This window comes from Chiloscyllium plagiosum, chromosome 3 (genome assembly GCF_004010195.1).
Source record: "Chiloscyllium plagiosum isolate BGI_BamShark_2017 chromosome 3, ASM401019v2, whole genome shotgun sequence".
NCBI lineage: Eukaryota > Metazoa > Chordata > Chondrichthyes > Orectolobiformes > Hemiscylliidae > Chiloscyllium > Chiloscyllium plagiosum.
In genome coordinates, this window is record NC_057712.1 from 19,772,932 (window position 1) to 19,796,096 (window position 23,165).

Genomic DNA, 23,165 nt, shown 5'->3' on the forward strand with positions numbered 1-23,165 from the left:
CTAATGAGTTCAAGACAAAAAGCTTTGACTGCATGTCTCTTTTTTCCAAAAAAATAATTCTCAAGTTCTATAATACCAAACAACTATCCTTTGCTTATATACAGTAACACAAACATTTTGTCAGACTTTCCAAAACAGCTCATACCAGGCTACATTTCCACATGCGATGTTAGGTCTTTGATTCTCCAATCTCTTATTATGAGAATTTGGACAGAGATTGCTAATGAACCAAAACAGTTGATCCCGATCTCACTGAAATCATTAACATAATTTCTAAAACGGACTATAGATTTATTTTATGCACCCCAGCACAGGCTAACTATGGTCAATAACAGAACCATTGTTGCTACATCTTGCAGTTCCTCTTCATGTACTGAAGAATTTGTACGTTGCTATTTTTTGTTTATACATTTAAAATTTTTTTTTTGTTTTCTCCCAAAGCAAGTAGAATGTAACATTTAGAAATATTCAAATAAACTAAACTATGAATTCATTAACAATCTTAAAGTCTAGGCCATAAGAGTATCACTGAGTACCAGTCTTAATAAATGAGACCTCTGAAGTACTGCCTAAACATCATGTTTATATCAAGAAAGTGAATGCAAATTGATTTTATAAGTAGTAGTTACTGCCTTTGCTTTTGTAATTTCTACAGTTCTTTATTTTATTATGTTTTTTTCATATAAACATAATTACAATTATATCCTATAAAAAAGTCTGAACACACTACTGCCACACTCAATCACTACTTTTTGAACATTACTTTAGAATAAAAGGTGGAAAACCAACTGGGAAGCTGAGAAAAGCAGGCATGTAGCAGATAAAGAGGTCTTCTAACTTGAAATATAAAACCAGCTTATGAAAAAATACTGCAAATCTTAGTACAAATTTGAGTGTGGTTATAAATTTTAAAAAATAAATTACATGGTTTCAGTTAAAAATCCATATTTTGCATTACTTTACCTAGATTACGCCTCCTCCCACCCTGCCCCCTGTAAAAACACCATCCCATATTCCCAATTCCTTTGCCTCCGCCGCATTTGCTCCCAGGAGGACCGATTCCAATACAGAACAACCCAGATGGCCTCCTTCTTCAAAGACTGCAATTTCCCCTCAGACGTGGTTGACGATGCTATCCACTGCATCTCCTCCACTTCCCGCTCCTCCACCCTTGAACCCCGCCCCTCCAATTACCACCAGGACAGAACCCACTGGTCCTCACCTACCATCCCACCAACCTCCAGATACATCGTATCATCCTTTGTCATTTCCGCCACCTTCAAACAGACCCCACCAAGGATATATTTCCCACCCCTCCCCTATAAGCGTTCTGGAAAGACCACTCCCTCCGCGACTCCCTCGTCAGGCCCACACCCCCCACCAACCCAACCTCCACTCCCTGCAACCACAAGAAATGCAAAACTTGTGCCCACACCTCCCCCCTCACTTCCCTCCAAGGCCCCAAGGGATCCTTCCATATCCGTCACAAATTCACCTGCACCTCCACAAACATCATTTACTGCATCCGCTGCACCCAATGTGGTCTCCTATACATTGGGGAGACAGGCCGCCTACTTGCGGAACGTTTCAGAGAACACCTCTGGGACACCCGCACCAACCAACCCAACCGCCCCGTGGCTGAACACTTTAACTACCCCTCCCACTCCGCCAAGGACATGCAGGTCCTTGGCCTCCTCCATTGCCAGACCATGGCAACACGACGCCTGGAGGAAGAGCGCCTCATCTTCCGCTAGGAGCCCTCCAACCACAAGGGATGAATGCAGATTTCTCCAGCTTCCTCATTTCCCCTCTCTCCACCTTTTCTCAGTCCCTCGGACTCAGCACCGCCTTCTTGATCTGCAATCTTCTTCCCGACCTCTCCGTCCCCAACCCCTCACCTTAACCTCCTTCCACCTATCGCATTCCCAACGCCCCTCCCCCAAGTCCCTCCTCCCTACCTTTTATCTTAGCCTGCTTGGCACACCCTCCTCATTCCTGAAGAAGGGCTTATGCCCAAAACGTCAATTCTCCTGCTCCTTTGATGCTGTCTGACCTGCTGCACTTTTCCAGCAACACATTTTTCAGCTCTGATCTCCAGCATCTGCAGTCCTCACTTTCTCCTAGTTAAATTCCAATAAACCTGACCATGAATTTATAAAAAATCTCTTCAATGATTGCCTGCAAACAAGGTAGCAATGAGACAAATAATAATGATACCCTGCAATATAGATAATTTAGAATTAACAGAACTAGTAAATGAGATTTGCAACAGCAGGAAAAACGCAGTTTAATTAATAAGAGCAGAGTTTGCTAATAGTCTGACATTACAAGTTAGACATGACATGTCACAGGAAACAAAGTAGCAAATTAAATCAGCAAAGACAAATAACAATGCGAGAGAAAATTATATTAAACCAGAATGACAAGTGCAGTCACAATAAGCACTCTTTAAAAACAGAATGGTATATAAGGAGCAAACGGAGTGAATCACAGATGCAAACACGTGGGGGTGGGGGGTCCAAGTTTCATTGGGAGGCTTTTACAGATCCAGGTTATAGATGAGAAATGGCAAAATTTAGCACAGTATACATTAAACAAGGATGTAACAAAGCCAGTTTATAAATAAGGGACTTTAACGTCCACACAGATAAAATAAGCAGAAAAGCTGAGAATTTTTTTTTGAGGCTGTTCAGGACAGTTTTCTGCAAAATACATTCTATAACTAACAAGGGAACAGGTCCCTTCATGTCTGCTCTACTGAAGTCGTCTAGATCTGAAACATTAGCTTACTCTCCCCCTCTCTCTCTCCAATGATGCTGCTTGACCCACTGACTTCCAGCATTTTTGTTTTAAGTCAAGTGACAGGTCATGTTAGGTTAAATGATATATATTCAGTCAAATTTACTTAAATAGCCTTTTGAAACATGAACAAATAGTAATGATGATGACTGATTTTGTGTTTGAAAGGGAGAAATATTAAGATTTTAGATTTAGATAAGGTCAACTTATTGGTCAAATTTGCTAATGGGCAAAATAAAATATGATCAGTGTTAGGAATTTAGGTGAATTGGGGTTATTCTTGCCAGAAAACTACAAACATGGACTATTAAGTATGAAACTAAAATCTTAAAAAAAAGCAAAGATTCTGACAGACATCAGAGATACAAAGCCCAGCAAAGGATATCATGAAGCAAGTTGTGAAGATAGCATAAATGTTTGCAAGGCGACATAGATGGTTTAAGTGAGTGGGAAAAAATTGTCAGAGTATGAAGAAAGTAAATGTGAACTTGTCTACTTTGGCAGGAAGAATAGAAAAGCAGCATACAGGTAGTTCTGGGGTAATGTGCATTTCGGCAGCATGTTTTGGCTATAATATTGAAGAATTAGGGAACGGTATTTTGGAGAAAGCTTACCTCTGTTGGCAATAGCACGATTCCAGCAGGGATCAGTTCATGCGCTTCATTCTGCGCATGCATGATGTCAATGTTGATCTTGGTGCCATCCTGCGCGCACATGATGTCAGCGTCAGTCCGCACATGTACCAATATCAACTGCTGACAGAGCAGCTGTGAGAGCAGCTTTCTTAGTATATTTAAAAATGTATGTGAAATTTACTTTTGTTTAGCTAACAAATATGATTTCAACCTTCATTCAGGCCGTGTTACACTTTGTGTTAGCCTTTGGATGATATTTGAGCGATCGTGGTGACGTTTTTTGCTATTCTGCACCTAAACCCACTTTTACCACTGGCCCCAATATTTCTATTAAGCGAGGTTTTGCTGGAATACTACCCGTATTATTTAAATTGAAAGACATCGCAGATACAGGGGAAAAGAGGCGTTCTAGTGCATGCATCACAAAGTTATGCAGGTACAGCAAATTATTAGGAAGGCAAATGCAATGCTGTAATTTATTGCAAGGGGAATGGAATATAGAGATGCGATGCTAAAATTACACTTGGTGGTACGACAACATATAGAATACTGTGTGTGGTGTTGGTCTCTTTGCTTAAGGAAATACATATTAGAAGCAGTTTAGTAAAGATTCACTCAAACAATGCCTGGGATAAGGGGATTTGTACTGTAAGGAAAGGATGGGTGGTCAGGACCTGTACCCATTGGTTTTCAGAAGAGATAATTTTAATAAGACATTTAACATCTTGGTGTTTTGACAGGGTAGATGCTGAAATAATGTTTCCCTTTGTGAAAGAGACTGGGGTAAAGTCTTAAAAATATGGAATCTTCCATTTAAGAAGGTGAAGAATTTTTTTTCTGAAGGTCAGGCTTTTTTGAAACTCCCTTTCTCAGACTGCAGTAGAGGCAGAGTCATTGAATACTCTTAACACAGAGGTAGATAGCTTTAGTAGTCAGTGGTCATCAGGACTGTTAAGACCACATTCAATATCAGCAATTAACTTACTGAATGATGGAACAGGCTTGAAGAGCTTAATGCCCACCCCTGCTCCTAATTTATATCTCATATCTGTCAAAACAAATATCCTGAGCTCTAAAAGGGAATATGAAAATTTTGCAAGAGACATTAAAATCAACACAAGAACTTTTAAAAATATTAGCAAACTGGTTAGAAGGGGAAAACGGGCCTTTAAAAAAAAACTGACAATGGTGATATTGTTATAGAAATAAGGAAATAGTTGACGTTAAATAATTGCTTTGCAGAACAGGTCAACATATAGGATATCCAAAGAAAACAAATTTAAACTAGGGTCAGAAATTCATCATAATTAATTAATCTAAGCAAATTCCCAGTATGAATTAAATGTTAGCACTAAATGTTAGCACTAATGGGTGGCACGGTGGCACAGTGGTTAGCACTGCTGCCTCACAGCACCTGAGACCCGGGTTCAGTTCCCGCCTCAGGCGACTGTGTGGAGTTTGCACGTTCTCCCCGTGTCTGCGTGGGTTTCCTCCGGGTGCTCCGGTTTCCTCCCACTGTCCAAAGATGTGCAGGTCAGGTGAATTGGCCATGCTAAATTGCCCGTAGTGTTAGGTAAGGGGTAAATGTAGGGGCATGGGTGGGTTGCGCTTCGGCGGGTCGGTGTGGACTTGTTGGGCCAAAGGGCCAGTTTCCACACTGTAATGTAATCAAATTAATCTAATCAAATCTAAAGAGACAAATCCACAAGACCGGATAGTTTCCATCCTAAGGTTTTAAAGGTAGTAATAAAAAGCATAGATGTCCTAACCATGTTCTGCAAAAGGTCTCTTGAATGAAGTTCTGCTTGCTTAGGCTTAGACGATTGCATGTCAGTCCTCTATTAATGCAAGGTGATAGGTGAATAATTAGAGAATTATTCTAATATTTGTAATTAGGAAGTTATGAGTCTATAACTAAGGTTGGAAGAACAGAAAACCGTGAATGTTTTCAGCTGATTTGGAGAATGCCTGCATGGTTTGTAAAGGGTAGGAAATACCTGGCAACTTTAAGTGAATTTTTTGAAGCATCAACCATATTAATAGGTGGGGTTATCCATGGTAGCTATTTACGGAGACCTTTAGAAGATATTTTATAAAAGTCTCTCATAGAGAGACAGAAAGTAAAGTTAAAACTCATGGAACTGAAGGCAACTCACTGACCTGGTTTAGAGATCGGCTGAGTCACAGGAGACAAGGACCAGGCAAATTGTTATTTGGGAGCTGTCATGGATGACTGTACTGAACGTACTGCAGAAGATGACAGTTGACTGAGATGGTGCAGAATTTGTGACCCCATTGCATTTGTTGTTCTTCTGAGATATCTACATTTCTCTTGGCCTCTTGCAAAGCCCCTTCAAACATAGTCAGTCCTTGGGGGCCACACGTGCCAGTGACTGCTGCCCCATTTCTGTGTCATTGACACAGACAGATAACTGACAGATGATATAATTGACTGAATGTAACAAATGAGGGGACTGTTCCACAGGTATCAGTTTCAGAGGCTTCATCTATTCACTATTTATTAGAGATGAGAGGGAGTACCACAGATACAAATTTGCTGATGACCCACAGATAAAGTATGCTATTGTATAGTTTATGCTATATACTAAGCTATACTTAAGTTAGCTCGCTGAGCTTGAAGTTTTGTTTTCCGACGTTTTGTCACCATACTAGGTAACATCATCAGTGCTATACCATTGTAAATGAAAACAGTGCAATACCCTTGCCCAACCACCTTCAGTTGCTTCACCAGTATCTACTTATCATGCTAAGCCCAGAAATAGAGAAGGGAGCTAATGGTTGCTCAGTGTTCAGTACCATTTACAATTCTTCAGATAGCTAAGACATTCAAAGTTTGTGAGAAGATTTGTAGCTCGGGTGCTCGTTGTTGTGGTTCTGTTCGCCGAGCTGGGAATTTGTGTTGCAGACGTTTCGTCCCCTGTCTAGGTGACATCTTCAGTGCTTGGGAGGTTCCTGTGAAGCGCTTCTGTGATCTTTCCTCCAGCATTTATAGTGGTTTGAATCTGCCGCTTCCGGTTGTCAGTTCCAGCTGTCCGTTGCAGTGGCGGTAAATTGGGTCCAGATCGATGTGCTTATTGATTGAATCTGTGGATGAGTGCCCTGCCTCTAGGAATTCCCTGGCTGTTCTCTGTTTGGCTTGTCCTATAATAGTGGTATTGTCCCAGTCGAATTCATGTTGCTTGTCATCTGCGTGTGTGGCTACTAAGGATAGCTAGTCGTGTCGTTTCGTGGCTAGTTAGTGTTCATGGATGCGGATCGTTAGCTGTCTTCCTGTTTGTCCTATGTAGTGTTTTGTGCAGTCCTTGCATGGGATTTTGTACACTACATTGGTTTTGCTCATGCTGGGTATCGGGTCCTTCGTTCTGGTGAGTTGTTGTCTGAGAGTGGCTGTTGGTTTGTGTGCTGTTATGAGTCCTTGTGGTCGCAGTAGTCTGGCTGTCAGTTCGAAAATGCTCTTGATGTGTGGCTAGTCCTTTGGGTTGTGGCATGTCCTCGTTCCGTTGTCTTTCCCTTAGGCATCTGTTGATGAAATTGCGCGGGTATCCGTTTTTGGCGAACACCTTGTAAAGGTGTTCTTCCACTTTTTGAAGTTCTGGTGTGCTGCAGTGTGTTGTGGCCCTTTTGAATAGTGTCTTGATGCAACTTCTTTTGTTCAACTACGAAAGCAACCACCCCAACACACACAAAAGAAGTTGCATCAACACCAAAACGCAGCATGATTGAGTGGCACTTCATCCACCCCCTTAAACAGTCAACCCTTCTTCTACCTCCACAGTGGCAACAGCTATTGAATACAAAAAAATAGTGAAAAAAAGCAAAATTCTGCAAAAAAAGCAAAATTCAGAATTCTGGAAATCTGAAATACTAGCAAAGTGCTGGAAAAACTCAGGTCTGGCAGCATCTGTGGGGAGAGAAATATTTTGAGTTAGATATGATTCTTCTTCAGTGTCTCCAGAGGTAGTCAGACATGGGAGTTTTTCCAGAAACTTGTTTATATTTCATATAAAAATGAATTGGATATGTATTTGAAAAGGAGACTAAGGAAATGGGATTGGTAATATGCTGACAGGCTAATGCTTTTCAAACAGGATTTATTACTTTATTCTCAGGATGCAATCTGGTGGTTAGGTGGTACAATGGCCCCAGTGTCCAGAAGTCAAAGAAAGGAAACTCATGGTTTCCAAATCTGGTGACGTATTTAGGAATCATTCTGGATATATTAATGTGTGGCTAATATTTGAGTACAATACTAAGCTCCAAAGCATGACACCATCCAAACTTTCACCCACTGTCAATGCTGAAAATGTGTTGCAGGAAAAGCGCAGCAGGTCAGGCAGCATCCAAGGAACAGGAGAATCGACGTTTCGGGCATAAGCCCTTCTTCAGGAATGTGTCAATGCTTTTGCATATCACCAAGACATTACAAAACAGTAGATTTTCAAAGAATTAAGCAAAAATCAGAAAAAAGTCAAATATTGCCTCATTAGTGCTCCTCCCTGGAACAAGGTCCTCAATTTTGACTTGAAAGCACATTTGTGTTCAAGACTGCATTTTGCATGTTCAAAATGACAGGTGTGCTCCTTTTTTCACCATTGTGTTTTTTTTAAATTATCAAAAAGCAATCTGACCAAAGAGGCTAAAACAGATTGGTTTCATCAACATTAAAACAACTTGTTGCGTACTCAACTAAGACATGGATGAGACAACTTTGCAGCCAACAATCCGCCATTGCTGCCATAACTGCTGTCTTCAGCGTGGTGAGGAAACAGCAACATGCCTAGTCTTGAACTGATTAATCTACTATTTTTGCAGATACACTCCTGGGGGGGGGCAGCATCTTTGCCAGGAGGTCTCTTTTCGCATCTCTGATCTATTTCTGTCAGAACGTTATCTGCTCAAGTTGCCTTGAACCACTAAGTGAAACCTCTCAGTGTCAAGACTGGCTGCCGTTCTTATCCTACTCCTTGTTTGGGAAACACCTCCTTGTCAAACTGTTCTAAGATGTTGACCTTGACCTGGTTGGAAAATTCAATAATGGAGTCTCCCACTCCTTAGTGAAGTCCATTTTTACCTTTGTGCCATGGCTGTCCACTTGCTGTATCAACTTCAACTTCTCTCCAATTGTTAACACTCTTAGCCATACTTGCAGGATTACAATGTCCCTTCACAGGGAGATCTTAATGTCAAGTGATCACTTGTCAAGAATTCTATGATATCACATTCAAGCATGGCTTAACTCCACTCTAACTGACTGATGTGATCACAAAACAAGCTCTGCATGAGTATGACCGACCTGGAGTAACCAGACCAAATCTTCAGCTTATCATGAGCATCATTCTATTGAATTTGATATTCTGTCAGAGAGAATGGTTGACAACTTTGACATCTGGAATTTTGGATTATCCAAATTTGACTCATCATGATTTCACCGTATAACTGCATCAACTTTGATGACTATGCCGTCAGTTCTAACTCTGAAATTCCCTCCTTATTCCTCTCCACCTCTCTTTCCTCCTTTAAGACACTACTTAAAACCTACTCTCCGAACAAACATTTTGTTATCTGAGCTATTATCTCATGTAGGTCAGATATGTTTTGTTTCATAATGATCCTGTGAAGTACCATCCAGCTTGCCCATTTACAGTATTTCTTAATACATTTCTAATCATACTAAATCCCATTTATTGACAAAGATATCTCATTTTTTTGGAAAGATTTGAAGGATTTGTTTTCAAACCCTCAAAAAGTTTATCTTTCCACCACCCAGAACAACAGGAAATTTGTACTTTTAACTACAGCTTCAGATCAAACCCAGTGTAAAGCATGTTATGTACAATAAATTTGAACAAATAGAAATAAAAGATGCTATTGTTGTGACTGGCCACACTGGGCACTGGTCATTAAATGATAATTTGTTAAATTGAGTCTTCTGTTGAGTAAGAATTTGCTTTTGTTTATTTATTCAGGGGATGTGGGTTTCGTTGGCTGCGCCAGCATTTACTCTCCATACTTAGTTGCCCCTAAGGTGGTGGCGAGTTGTCTTCTTGACCTGCTGCAGTCCATGTACTATAGGTAGATCCATAATGCTGCTAGGTAGGGAATTCCAGGTTTTTGACCCAGTGACATTGATGGAACAGAGATATATTTCCAAGTCAGGATGGCAAGGTGCTTGGAGGGAAATCTGCAGTTCATGGTCTTCCCAAGTATTTGCTTCCCTTGTCCTTTCAGATGGCAGTAGGCATGGGTTTGGAAGGTGCTGTCTAAAATGTTTTGGTGGATGTGTAGATCATACTAAATCCCATGTATTGACAAAGATATCTCATGTTTTTGGAAATATTTGAAGGATTTGCATCTTAAAGATAGTATACAATTTTGATAATTTGAATTTGTAGTAGCGAAAATGAATATTTGTGCATATGGTGCCAATCAAGTTGGCTTTGACCTGGATGGTGTCAAGTTTCTTAAGTATTGTTAAATTTGTACTCATCCAGTTAAATGGGAGTATTCCATTTTATTTCTGACTTGTGCTTTATAGATGGACAGGCTTAATGGAGTCAGGAGGTGAGTTACTCGCTGCAGGATATCTAGCTTCTACCAGTTCTTTTAGCTGCATTAACATGGCTTGTCTAGTTCAGTTTTTAGTCAACGGCAACCACTAGGGTGTTGATCACAATTTACCTATGAAGTAGTATTAGGTTGCAAGGATATTTTTCCATGATCTGGTTTTGATAACGTCTAGTTCTGTGAACTAACCTGACGTAATGAATAGACTGATTCAGATGGCAAAAGGCTTTGAATGATAACATTATGGTCAACATCACAACCACATAAATCACACCAGAGACAGACAGGGAAGAAGAAAATGAAAATAGTTTCAAAAAGCCTAATTGGATAGATATCACAGTGGAAGAAGCAATGAGATGCTACAACTCCACACCACATGACTACTCATTACCAGTGAGGTGTCTGTGGGGGAAGGAAGCCCCTCATCAGCAGCCTCCTCGATCACCTCCTGACAAGAACAAAGTCAAAATTTTGGTAACGTTACAAAAAAAATCAAAGAAAATAATGTACACCTCTCTTGTGAACACAACGTGCAAAATGGTGACTTAGTTTTATGTTTTGCAATTGTTTAAATAAAAAAGTATTTATTTAATTAAATTAAATTAAATTAAATCATTCTCGAACTATTAGATATTTTGAATGTACAGAATGCTTAGATATCACCACAAATAGAGGAAATGACAAGTCAAAGATGTAAATGCGACAAGTCATAAAGCCAGACTTAGTTTTATTGATATCTTCATAAGTTAGAAGCAATTTTTATTCTTCACTATTGAAAATGAATGGTTAGCAACATCTTACTAAACTCGTATTTACTTTACAAATTTGACAGCAAATTATGTTACTGTTCTTTCATACAAAATAATAACTATGGTTAACTGCTAGAATCATAAATACTTCAAAATAACTTGTTTACTTTACAATTTCACAATCGTTTGGGCACACAAAATCCCAAACGTCAAGTTAAGTAATTAACTCATGATTAAATATAGGAAGAATTGCAATTTAGGTACTCTAAGTGAGTACTCAAGTTTAAACGAACAGCTAGTGCTGGTTTAATCTCTCATATCCAAGGATAAACAGTTCGAAATGAAAATACAAAACGTTTGCAAAACCTGAAACTAGAAAATTGCATTAAGATTCATTAAAAAAATATTTTTTGCAAAACTAAAATGGGGGAGAGGAACTACCATGAAAGCAAAGCGTGACTGCGTTGCAAACGTGCTATTTTGGCAAAAACAGAGAAAAATTAGTGCTTCTTTAATATTTGGTATTGAACTAGCATTTTGTAATGTGCATAAGCCTAACAGAAGCAAAGTTTCACAGACACAATTCAGAATTTTAGAAAAAAAAATTCATTCTACATTTCCGCACCACTATATTCCTTTATTCCTTTTACTTGATTCCATTTGCAATACTTACTAGATTACTGTTCTGTTCTCTTGACAAACTGGTTTTAGTTGATGAACGTGAGTTGGGATGCTGCAAACTACCAAAGTATTGCCTTGGCACGTAACAAATAGGAGGGGCAAAATATGGCTATGGGAAGGGAACAGGTGAAAAGAAAACAATTTATGAAAAATCGAATGAAGTCACACAAAAAAAAACACATGTAACATATGGAATGCATCATGATTGTGCAGTTATTGCCCAGTACCTCTTAGGGAAAAACTTATATATAGCAAGTTTTAAAACCTATATATAGCAAGTAACTCGCCAAGACGCTAGAGACATGGCTGCTATAAGTCACCTGACCTATATCACAGCCAGTTCTGTATGAGTTAGAGACACATTCTCAGACATGGGATACAAAAAGTAGCTCAAAGTGATTTCAACGGCAAGCTGCCCAGGCAAAGAGAGATTCTATCTGAAACCATCACAGAAGAAACAACTCTCTGAGAAAGACAACGCATGCGAGCAACCAAGAGTGAAACCACTAATGGACAGCCAAAGTGCTACATCTGCAAGAAACCAGGAACCTTCCCTTTCTCTCCTATAATATGCAGCTTGGAGTAAATGCTCTGTACACAAACTATTACCTATTCAATTACAAAGGCAATCTCAGCTGCTGGATCTGACTTCAAGTGTTAAGCCTTGGCTGAAGAAATATGGAATTTGAACAATGGACTCCAACAGTATCCCACAGAAAATTAGTGAGTATTTCCTTCTGACAACCTGTCTTTTGGTTTTCCTGGAATCTGTAAATTTTCATTGATAATTTACCACAAAGTAACTCCCGGTAATAACTGACAACAAGCTAAACTTTAAATCAAAGCTTGACTGCTGGTCTACTTTAATTTGAATTACAAATTAAAAAAGGTGCCTGCACAAGCTAGATTAATCTACAGCTCACTGACCACATAGTGGACACAGTTGGTTGTGACAAATGACATCTCATTTTCATACGTGTAGAATGTTTACTTCTCAAATCCTAATTAATGATGAATTAAACTTAAAATAAACAATGTAAAACAAAGTGATACATGGTTATAAATTAATGAGAGGGTATGGCTATATGGGAATGTTGAAGGGTCAACTCAATACTTTTCTTTAACAAGTCCACAGTCATTTTGCAACTACATGATAATAGATTTTAGTTTACTTACCCGATTATAAAATGGATGCTGTTGCCCAACCATACCACTGTAATAGCTGCTGGGATGTTGTGGTGACACTACATTACCATTGAAAGAAGCTGAGGAGGAGCAGACAGACGGTGCCTGGCTGAACACAGATACAGCCCGAGGTGGAGCTTCCTGAAAGGGTAACGCAGGATAAGGAATCCCCGTGATATTTACACTGGACATCTGCTCCCTAGCTGCTCGGATATCTGCAGGCATAGAACAAAGACAGGTTTTATTTAACACAGCTAATGCTCACAAACACATTTTTAGCAAGGCAAAACAAACCCATTGGCTTTGTGAGCTAGTACAAATGGTCTGTACATTAGATATCTATTAAAAACTTTAAACCACGTTTCTTATATATGGAAATTACCTCTCGTGCTACCTGGAACAGGTGATTAATTGTGCCCAACGTCATTCTGTTTCCAGCAGACAGAAAACAAACAAGACTTGCATTTATATAATGCCCTTCATGATTCTGGTCAGTGAAACAGAAGCATAGGAACAATGTTGTAGGAAACAAAACGTAGCCGATTCATGCTGACAAAGACCCCACAAACAGCAACGTGATAATGACAAAACATTCAATTTCTTTTTCAAGCAGTCCTTTTTAGAAAGATAAATATTGACCAGGAGACTGAAGGTAATGAACCTGATATTCTTCCACATGATGCCATGAGATTGGTTATGTCAACTTAAGGAAGAAAACCAGGTTCAATTTACCAACTTATCCAATAGCCAGTAATTCCAGAAGTGCAGCATTCCCTCTGCAATGAAATGGAGAGTCTGTGTCGTTTATTGATTAAAGTCTAGCAATTCAGTGAATCCACATAGTGTCTGGAGAAAATTCAAGACAATCATAATGAGTGTGCAACACCCACAATTTTGTTTCTTTCAACAAATAAAAAAATAGAAAATAATTTGCCCAGTTTCTGGATGTCAATATTCAGTTTGAAGTTTTCTATAGTAATAAAAAATGCATTTGGTACAATTTAAAGGATATTAAAAGTCTGAATGATTAGAGCAGCACATAGCAAATCAAGCTGGTCCTTCATTTTTCTGATAAGCCCATACCTATTCAGAAATGGAATATAGCTAAACACAAAAATAATGATGTAATATAGATTGGAGACTTTACTGCATGGATACTGCAATGACAATTGAACATTATCATCCTTTGTTAGAAACAATATCAAATTAAAATAAAGTCTGCTGTTGAAGTCATGAATAGTGGTGATGTATTGGCTTAAATTGTTAATCCAAATTTCAGTTTAAAGTTGAAATGTGGAAAATCCAGGTCAAATGTACAGACCATATTATCTAAGGCTTAAAACAACCTAATTCCAACCTATTGTTTACAGAACTGGAAAGATATTTCTTCAGTTATACAAAGCATCAATCAGGAATATACCTGGAGCCCTGTATGTAATGTTCATAACCATATTTGAGGAAGGATGTAAATTTGTGGGAAGTATTTCAGAGGAGGTTAATACCTGAATTGGCAAATAGTATGAAGCAGCAAGGTTGGACAGACTTGTATATGTTAGCATTTAGTAGAGAAAGAGGTTATTTGATTGAAACACAAAAGATCCTGAGGGGTCTTGACATATAAGATGTGACAAGAAAGCTTTTTTTTGTAAATATAATTATTGGCAAGTTTTTTTTAAACTTTACAATAACAAATATCAGCATAATAAAAAGAAAAAAAATTACAATACAACTACTGTCTACTTACTACTAACCTACCCTATAATACAAAACAAACCCTAACATTGCAAAGCAACAACACCAAAAAAAAAAGCAAACAAAAAAACCCACAAAATACCGAACAGGTATGCTCGGCGCAAAACTCCCAAACAAAGGAGTCTTATAAAAATGGTTTGTTGTGTGGTGCACCATGTTTGTAAAAATGATCCAAGGGAATGCGCTCCATAATTAATTTCTGCCATCCCAGCAAGCCTGGTGGGTTCTTAGACACCCAATTCATCAGAATATTCTTCCGTACACAGTATGCAAGAATATTAAATAGTTTCTTCCCATGCCCGTCTAAAGATGGTAAATTTGGTAGACCTAAGAGGAGAGATATCGGGTATACTTTGACATCAGTCCTCAATACCCTCCCTATCTCTCCCGCCACAGCGCTCCAATAAACATGGAGACTGTGGCATGTCCAGAGCAATGTGTAGGAGTACCAACACTTATTTTACATTTGGGGCACACTGAAGATGCCCCTTTTTTAAACTTCGCCAGACTGTCTGGTGCCAGATGAGCCCTGTGCAGAACTTTTAACTGCGTAGCGCATGTCCTATTACACATTGAGATCTTTCGAGTATTCTCCCATATGTTCTCCCATGTTTCAGAAGAGATCTCCACTCCTAGCTCTTGCTCCCAGACCTCACATAACCGGTTAATATCCTGCCAGGCCCTGCCACCCAGCAGGCGATAGAGGGCACTAACTGAAAGGGTGCTTGTGGAACGTAGCAACAACCTCTCTTTATCAGGCTTATAGGGCTTAGGTGAGAAGCATAGTCTTCTTCTGAATGAAATCCATAACCTGAAAAAAATGGAAAAGGTGGCCAACCCATATTTGCAGCTCAGTTGCTCAAAAGACATCATAACCTCCCCCTCAAACATGTCTCCCAAACTAGAAACTCCTCTCGCTGCCCATAGTTTGAACTCTGAGTCCATCATCCCTGGTCGGAACCCCAGCATACCAACTATAGGTGTAAGTGGCAAAGTCTTGGATAAACAACCCTCACTCTGACGCATCGCCCTCCATGCCTTGACTATACTAATGGCAATGGTGTTCTGGCAGTGGTCCATAATGGTCCTCATCCTATCCATGAACAACTGGTTAATAATTATTATTAATAATTAGGTATCAGAACCCTGCCTGTGACCACTTAAAAGGGAACTTTAGGCCACCTTCAACTTCTGGCACATCCTTAAGGTTCCCTAAAGGCATAGCCTCCAATTTTGCAAAGTTAATCTTTTATCCTGAAATAGCCCCAAATGAATTGATACATTGTATCAAGTGGGGTACAGAGGTCATTGGTTTTGCTAAAAACAGAAGGACGTCATCCGCATACAACGTAATCTTGTGTGCCCTCGATCCCACTTCCGGAGCGGTTATGTGGATGTTCTGATGAATGGCCTCTGCCAGCGGCTCTATCACCCATGTAAACAACAACGGTGAGAGGGGGCAGCCTTGCCAACTACCCCTACCAATCGTAAAATTCCCTGACATCACCCTGTTGGTGATGACCACGGCCAGAGGGTGGCGATATAAAACCTCCACCCACTTAGCAAAGCTGTTCTCAGACATAAAAAAGATACGGCCATTCCACCCGGTCAAATGCTTTCTCTGCATCTAAGGAAATCACCAACCCCTGAATCGATCATTGCTGACAAACTTGGACCATATTCAGCAACCTTCTAATATTATTAGGGACCTACGGCCCCTCTTAAAGCTGTCTGGTCCTCTTTAATAATATGGGGCAATACCCTTTCCAATCTCAGCGTCAGGATCTTGGACAGAATCTTGAAATCTGAATTTAATAGCGAGATGGGCCTGTATGAGATACAATCCTCAGGAACCTTCCCCTTCTTAAGAATTAAGAAAATATTAGCTTCTCTCAAAGATGGTGGTAAGCATTCATGCATATAGGAGTGACTGTTCATCTCCAACATCGGTCCTGACAGAATCCCTATAACCACTTTATAAAACTCACCTGGGAGACTAATCAGGGTCAGGCGCTTTCCCACTCTGAAGTTGCCTAGCTGCCTCCTGTATTTCCTGAACTGTCAAAGGGACATTAAGGAGAGAGGCCTGTTCCAAGGTTACCCCTGGGAGGTCCAGGTTCTTAAAAAAAAAGTATCCATTTTAGCCCTCCTGTCCTCGCAACCTTCAGACTGATACAATTTGGAGTAAAAGCTCCGAAAAGCCTCATTAATCTTTTTAGCATCATGTGTAAGGACCCCGGCGCTGTCTCAGATTGCAGTAATGGATTGGGGAGCACGCTTTTTCCTAGTCAGGTACGCTAAATACTTCCCTGACCTATCCCCATATTCAAACAGCCTTTGTCTAGCAAAGGCAAGTTCTTTCTTTGCATTTTGTGTCAGTATTGAATTCAAGGCAGCCCGGAGGGCCATGATCCGCTGTAGCTTAGTCACCGAATGCCGCACAAAACATGCTGCTTCAGTGGCTTTCAATAGCATCTCAAGTAGAAGCTGCTGTTCCTCCTTCTGTCGTTTCCAGCTAGCCAAATAGGAAATAGCTAATCCCCTAAAAAAGCCTTTAGCAGTTTCCCATAACATAGACGGACTACTGGCCATGTCTGAGTTGATGGTCAAGAATTCCTGAACTCTTTCAAAAAGGATTCCACAAATTTGGAATCCTTAAGGAGAAAAGGGTCCAAACGCCAGTGCCGCAAACCTAGCCCCTCACTCTTGGCCTTAACCTAGAGTTATAGCTATATTCCCAATTTTACAACGCATAATCGAATCCAGAAGGGCTGAGGGAGCCAGAAAGAGGTCAATCCTCGTGTGACATTTACGTGGGTTTGAAAAAAAGGTGAAGTCGCTGCCGGTAGGGTGAAGACATCTCCAAATATCCACCAGCTCCAACTTCTCACATAAGTCAACCACCTGCTTGGCCTGTGAAGAAATAGTTGGGGGCCCACAAGGCATCCTGTCCACTGTCGGATCCAAAAGACAATTAAAATCCCCCCCCTATAATAATGTGCCGTGTTTCAAAAGCAATCAATTTAGAGAAGGCACTAATCAAACATTTGAGGGGATGCGCTGGAGGACAGTCAACATTTAAAATGCCATATTTCTCCCCATGTAATCCAAACCGTCCCAGCACATCTTTCACCTGCTCTAATAATGTGAATGGAAGATTTTTCTGGATAAGTACCGCCACTCCCCTACTTTTAGTAGTAAAGGATGAAAAGAATACCCGGTTATAAGCCCCCTGTTGTAATTTTAGGTGTTCCCCACCATCGAGATGGGTTTCCTGCAACAAAACAATATGAACCCTTTCCCTCTTAAGGCTAGAAAGTACTTCTTTTCCTTTTAACGGGCGAATAACTTCCCTTAATATTCCAGGGGCATCATTTAATAAGACACTTAGCCATATCCCCTTTCAGACACCCTTGAACCCCTCGGAGGGAGAACCCTGCTTACAAAACACCGAGCATAAGAAAATAAAGACTCAGAGTTGAAGAACTATATATACAAAAACGATTATCATAACTATAAACAACTATTACTACCAAAAACTACAAAGAAAACCAACTATAAAATATTGAATGGAAGACTCTTCCCCCTGCCCATAGGGGACACTCACCCTACCCATCCCCTCCTTCACAGCTCCTTCAAACCTGGACTGTGCCCCAGCCTTAGGCCAGAAAAAAAACAAGATGATCCTTAAATCAACAGAAAAAAATACAAAGTCAGGAGGAGCACTCAACCCATCCCCCATCCCTGGTTTTGTGTCACCTCTACTTGTGACTAAAAGAGAAACAGAACAAACAAAGAAAAGGGGGAGAGACAACAAAGAACATCCACAAAATTTCCCATCAAAAAATCCAGTTATTAAAAAAAAGGAACAACTTATTCCATGGTCTTTTCCCCTCTTTCCAAAAAGGAAATTACTAGGGAGAAAGAAAGGAATAAAAAAAGGAAAACATGGGGAAAGATAGAAAAGTGCACAAACATTAACCATATTCTTCAGGCCAATCCGTCTATTTTAAAGCGTCTACAGAGTGTTTAGCTTTATACGCTGAGTCAAATGTATAAACTGAGTCCTCGTGGCTGAAACGGAGCTCTGCGGGGTAACTCATGGAGTACTGGATGCCCAGGTTCCTCAGCCTCTTTTTAACTTCATCGAAGGACTTCCTCTTTCGAATTACAGCTGCAGCGAAATCCTGGAAAAATATGATTTTTGATCCCCTGTACAGAAGTGCCTGTGGATCTTTCCCCAGGGATTTAGAAGCTTCTATGACTTTTTGCTCGTCTTTATATGAGTGGAAATGCACTAGGACCGAGCGGCGGCGCTGTACCGACCCTAACCTGTGCATTGTAACCAGTTAAGCTCTTTCAATCTGCAGCCTGCTGGACTCGTATGTGAAGGCCCAAAAACTTCGGCAGCCAGCTTTCAAAGAAGCTGACTGGCTGCTCACCTTCCTCACCTTCAGGGAGCCCGACAATTCGGAGATTTATCCTCCGACCTCGATTTTCGAGGTCGTCGATACGATCTCGCAAGGGCCGCACCTTTCGCTCCAGCATCTGGATCCGACTGGATGAGGACTCCATCGCAGCTTCCGAGGCCTTAGTTCAACCACCCATCTCCTCCAGTCTCTCCCCGAGGCCCTGGATCTCCTGCTCATGCTTCTGCAGCATGGATGCGATAGGTTGGACCTGGGCACGAATCTCCCCATGGATCTCCTCAATCGCAGCCGCAACTTCCAAGGTAAGTCTCTCCATCGCCGCAGCCAATTCCTTTGAGTCTGTCAGGTCCCCGGGGGTTCAGGAGAGGCTGTTGCTGCTGCTGCAGTCTCTGGTGTGGTAGATGCTGCAAGGGAGTGTCCTCCCTGCTGCTGTTTGCTCACTCCTTGTTCCTTTGACATCCTTCCCACTCCCAAATATTAACAAATATGTGTTGTGTAAGGTTTTAAACTAATCATTCCACCACATAAGTTGGCCAGGGATGGCAAAAACACCAGTATGCCTTGGCTGTTGGGCAGAGCTGTCCACAGCAGTCCTACAGAATCGCTGCCATCTTGACGAGTCAGAAAGCTGCTTCTTAAAAGAGGATTAGAATAGGGATCACTCATTTAAAACGGAGATGGGGTAAATTTATTTTCTCACAGAGGATGAGACTCTCCCAGAACAGACAAGTAGTCCATAAGGAATAGAAACAGGAGTATATTGTTTGGCCCCTTGAGCCTGCTGCCATTAAATAGAATCATAGCTGATCCAATCTACCTAATTTCCACTTTACTGCATTTTCCCTTTAATGCCCTGTTAAAGAATCTATCTCAGCCTTAAATATACACAAGGATTCTGACCCATAGCTCTTAGTGGAAAGGACTTCCAAAGACTCTCAACCCTCAGAGAAGCAATTCCTCCTCATCTCAGTCTAAAATTGATGCCCCTTTATTCTGAAACTACGCCCTCTGGTCCTAGACTCTTCATGAGGGGAGACATCCTCTCAGCATTTACCCTATCAAGCTCCTTAAGAATCCTGTTTCAATAAGATCAAGTCACATTCTTCTAAACTTCAATGAGTACAGTGCCCATAAGATAACTCTCCATACCGAGGATCATCCTACTGAATCTAATGAAATACTTTTCCTTGATTTCATTAAATCAAGGGGACCAAAACTATTCACAGTACTCCGGCTGTGGCTTTACCAGCACTTTGGAAAATTACAGTAAGACTTCCTTTCTCTTATACTCCAAATCCCTTGAAGGGCCAACATTCTTACCTTTCTGATTACTCCCTGCATCTGTGTTAGCTTTCTGTGCTTCATGTACCAAGTAGCTTCAAGTCCCTATGCCGTTTCTTGCAGTTTTTCTCCATTTAAATAATTTTGTTCTCCCTTCCAAGACAAACAACTTCACTTTCTCATGCATAAAACTCCATTTGCCAACTTTTTATCCACTGACTTAACCTAACAATATCTCTCTGTAAACTGTCTGTCTGTAGCTCCCTTGTACCTTGCCTTTCCAGCCATATTTGTGTCATCTGCACATGTGGCTGTAGTATCTTTGCTTCCTTCTTCGAATTCATCAATATATCGTAAATAATTGCAATCACAGCAGTGATTCCAGTGAAACCCGGTCCCAGGTCAACAACCTGAAAAAGAACCCCTTATTTCCACTTGCTGTTTCCTGCTCATTAGCCAATTCTCTATTCATTGCCCTCTCTTGAATGACTCCCTGTTACATAGTACTACGGTCAATTTGTACATCTCCATACAACATCCCACTCTCGTCCACACAGGGAGCAAGAATCTCAAACCTGCTGTCGAGGTTTCTGCAGCACTACCTCCTGGATCTCTCTCTCCCTGCCGTGCTTGTAGTCATTCCTTCCGTCCCTGACCACTGACAGCTTGAGATAGTTAATATAAGAGATCCGACAGCTTCATGAAACACAGTATTAAGGTAACTTTTCCCCTCCCTGTTGTGTCGCAGGGAGCCAGAGTTCCTCAACAACCAATACCTGCTACAGTTTGGTCACTCTGAACCACAGTGGGGCCCACCAACTCACACTCCATGCACATCCATTGCCTAGCTCTGTATCTATACTTTGTTCACTTAGTTCTTAACTTTTGTGTTAAAAATTTCCTACTTGCCTTTTAGTTTTAATCTGTAAAAGATTTCTGTTTAACCTTTAATCTGAAAGCAAATTATAATATTGTCAAATCAACAGGTATTACTAACCAATGAACTTATGGTTTTGATGGAACTACAGAATCCCTACAGTAGAGTTTAAGGCCATTTAACCAACTCAGAAAGCACCAGCCCTCCAAATAGCATGCCACCTTCCCCACCCAATTCTTGTAGTTCCACATTTACCATAGCTAACTCACCTAGCCTGCACAACCCTGGACACTATGAGGCAATTTAACATGGCCACACATAACCTGTATAGCGTTGGGCTGTGTAAGGCAAAAGAACGCCTGAAGGAAGTCTATGCAGACTTGAGTAAAATGTGCAAACTCCACTTAAACAGTCACCCAACCTGGGTCCCTTGTGCTGAGGCAACAGTGCTAACCACTGAGCCACCATGCCACCTGTGATATCACTATTTTGTGTTGGGACCCCAATCCCTGGGCTTTAGTTTATCCTCTTACAAAGACCTTTAAAATTACAAACCAAAATAAAAAGCAGAAAAACACCTCTTTTCCTCCAAACTAAATTTACACACTGCACCAAATTCTTAGAAATCTATGCGCACTCAGGCTTTGCCTTACTCCATTTGATTGTGTGAACAGGTGATAGAAGCAGAACTTTGAATATTTATAAGGCACAGGTGGTTTGATTATTAGTGAGCAAAGAAATGAAATGTTATCAGGTGTGCAGGACTGTGGATCTGGTGTTATAATCAGATCCAAATGCAAACCAAGCTCAAGGCATATTCCAGCACCCTGTTTGTATGCTATATATTTCGTACACAGCTTGATTACAAAGCCAAAGGTTATGATGCCAACTTTTTTATACAGGAAGACAATTAATGGAGCTCACTATCATTAAATATTAGGATTAAGTCAGAATATATACATTAACCAGTTAAGAATGGAATTAAAGTCAGTTGAAACTAATCATATCTCTTGTTCTTTATTATTAAAATATAATTCAGGCTAGGAAAATGACAGATAAAGAAAAAAAATTAACTATAGGAAAGTTACAGGTGCCTCTCAAAGATTCTGGCTGATGAGCCTGGCCTATATAACTTTACCAATTGAAAAGTACTCACCTGCAATGATCTCACGCAGTTTAGGATCCAAATTCACGGTGCATGGTAGAAATACTTTTACATCACGTGCTGAAAGAATTGGCATTCTTGAAGATAGGAAAATTTCAAAGCTCCGAATGTCACTGTCAATTTCTAGAAGTGGCTCCACATCTTTGGTAGTTGGTATGTTTTTGGAAATTCTGAAGAAAATCATAAAAATATTATTGAACAATTTTTAAAAAATCATATTTCTAGACTGTCAGAAATGTTACCCTGTTGTAAAAGATCCTTTAACAAGCATGCCACTTGTATCATCTCAATCTGTAAAGGAGCAGATTAAAAAAATACAAAATTTAAAAAATGAAGCAAATTTTTTTATTTAAAATGCAACTGCTAAGAGAAATGATAATGTTGCAATATTGTCATCGAGAACAAGTTCTAAATAGATTAATTCCCAGTTTTGAAACCAGAATAAACCATACAGAAATGCAATGGTAACAACTCATTTTACTTAACTGACAAAATTATTCAAATTCTTTAAAGACATACCAAGTGATCAATCAACCCTAATATAGCAAGTTAGATAAAGACTTTGGCAGACACTTAGAAATTCAAAAACCGAAACAAAATTAATGTACACTATAATCTAAATGGGTTTTCTCTCTCAATTTGTCTAGATTTCATTTTTAATTCATTGGTCAGAAGAAAATGTACTGTTAGTGGACAAAGTATTGATAACTAGGAGAAAGTGAGGACTGCAGATGCTGGAGATCAGAGCTGAAAATGTGTTGCGGGAAAAGCACAGCAGGTCAGGCAGCATCCAAGGAGCAGGAGAATCGACGTTTCGGGCGTGAGCCCTTCTTTCAGGAATGTGAAAAGTGTGCCAAGCAGGCTAAGATAAAAAGGTAGGGAGGAGGGACTTGGGGGAGGGGCGTTGGAAATGCGATAGGTGGAAGGAGGCTAAGGTGAGGGTGATAGGCTGGGGGGGGGGCGGAGAGGTCAGGAAGAAGATTGCAGGTTAGGAAGGCGGTGCTGAGTTTGAGGGATTTGACTGAG

At 40.3% G+C, this 23,165-nt stretch overlaps 1 protein-coding gene across 8 annotated transcripts in view; it reads right to left on the minus strand.

Moving 5' to 3' along the window:
• The window catches only part of LOC122541468 (kinase D-interacting substrate of 220 kDa-like), a 150,187-nt gene that overhangs the window by 12,494 nt on the left and 114,528 nt on the right, over positions 1 to 23,165 (minus strand). For 3 of the 8 annotated variants that reach the window (XM_043678271.1, XM_043678252.1, XM_043678261.1), the window contains exons 23-26: positions 22,131 to 22,309; positions 12,626 to 12,849; positions 11,442 to 11,558; positions 10,411 to 10,467 (exon numbers count right to left, since the gene is read on the minus strand). In XM_043678271.1, the coding sequence (XP_043534206.1) occupies positions 10,411 to 10,467; positions 11,442 to 11,558; positions 12,626 to 12,849; positions 22,131 to 22,309 (577 nt within the window). The remainder of the gene's footprint in view (positions 1 to 10,410; positions 10,468 to 11,441; positions 11,559 to 12,625; positions 12,850 to 22,130; positions 22,310 to 23,165) is intronic. The other 5 variants (XM_043678289.1, XM_043678280.1, XM_043678313.1 and 2 more) reach the window with 3 other exon arrangements.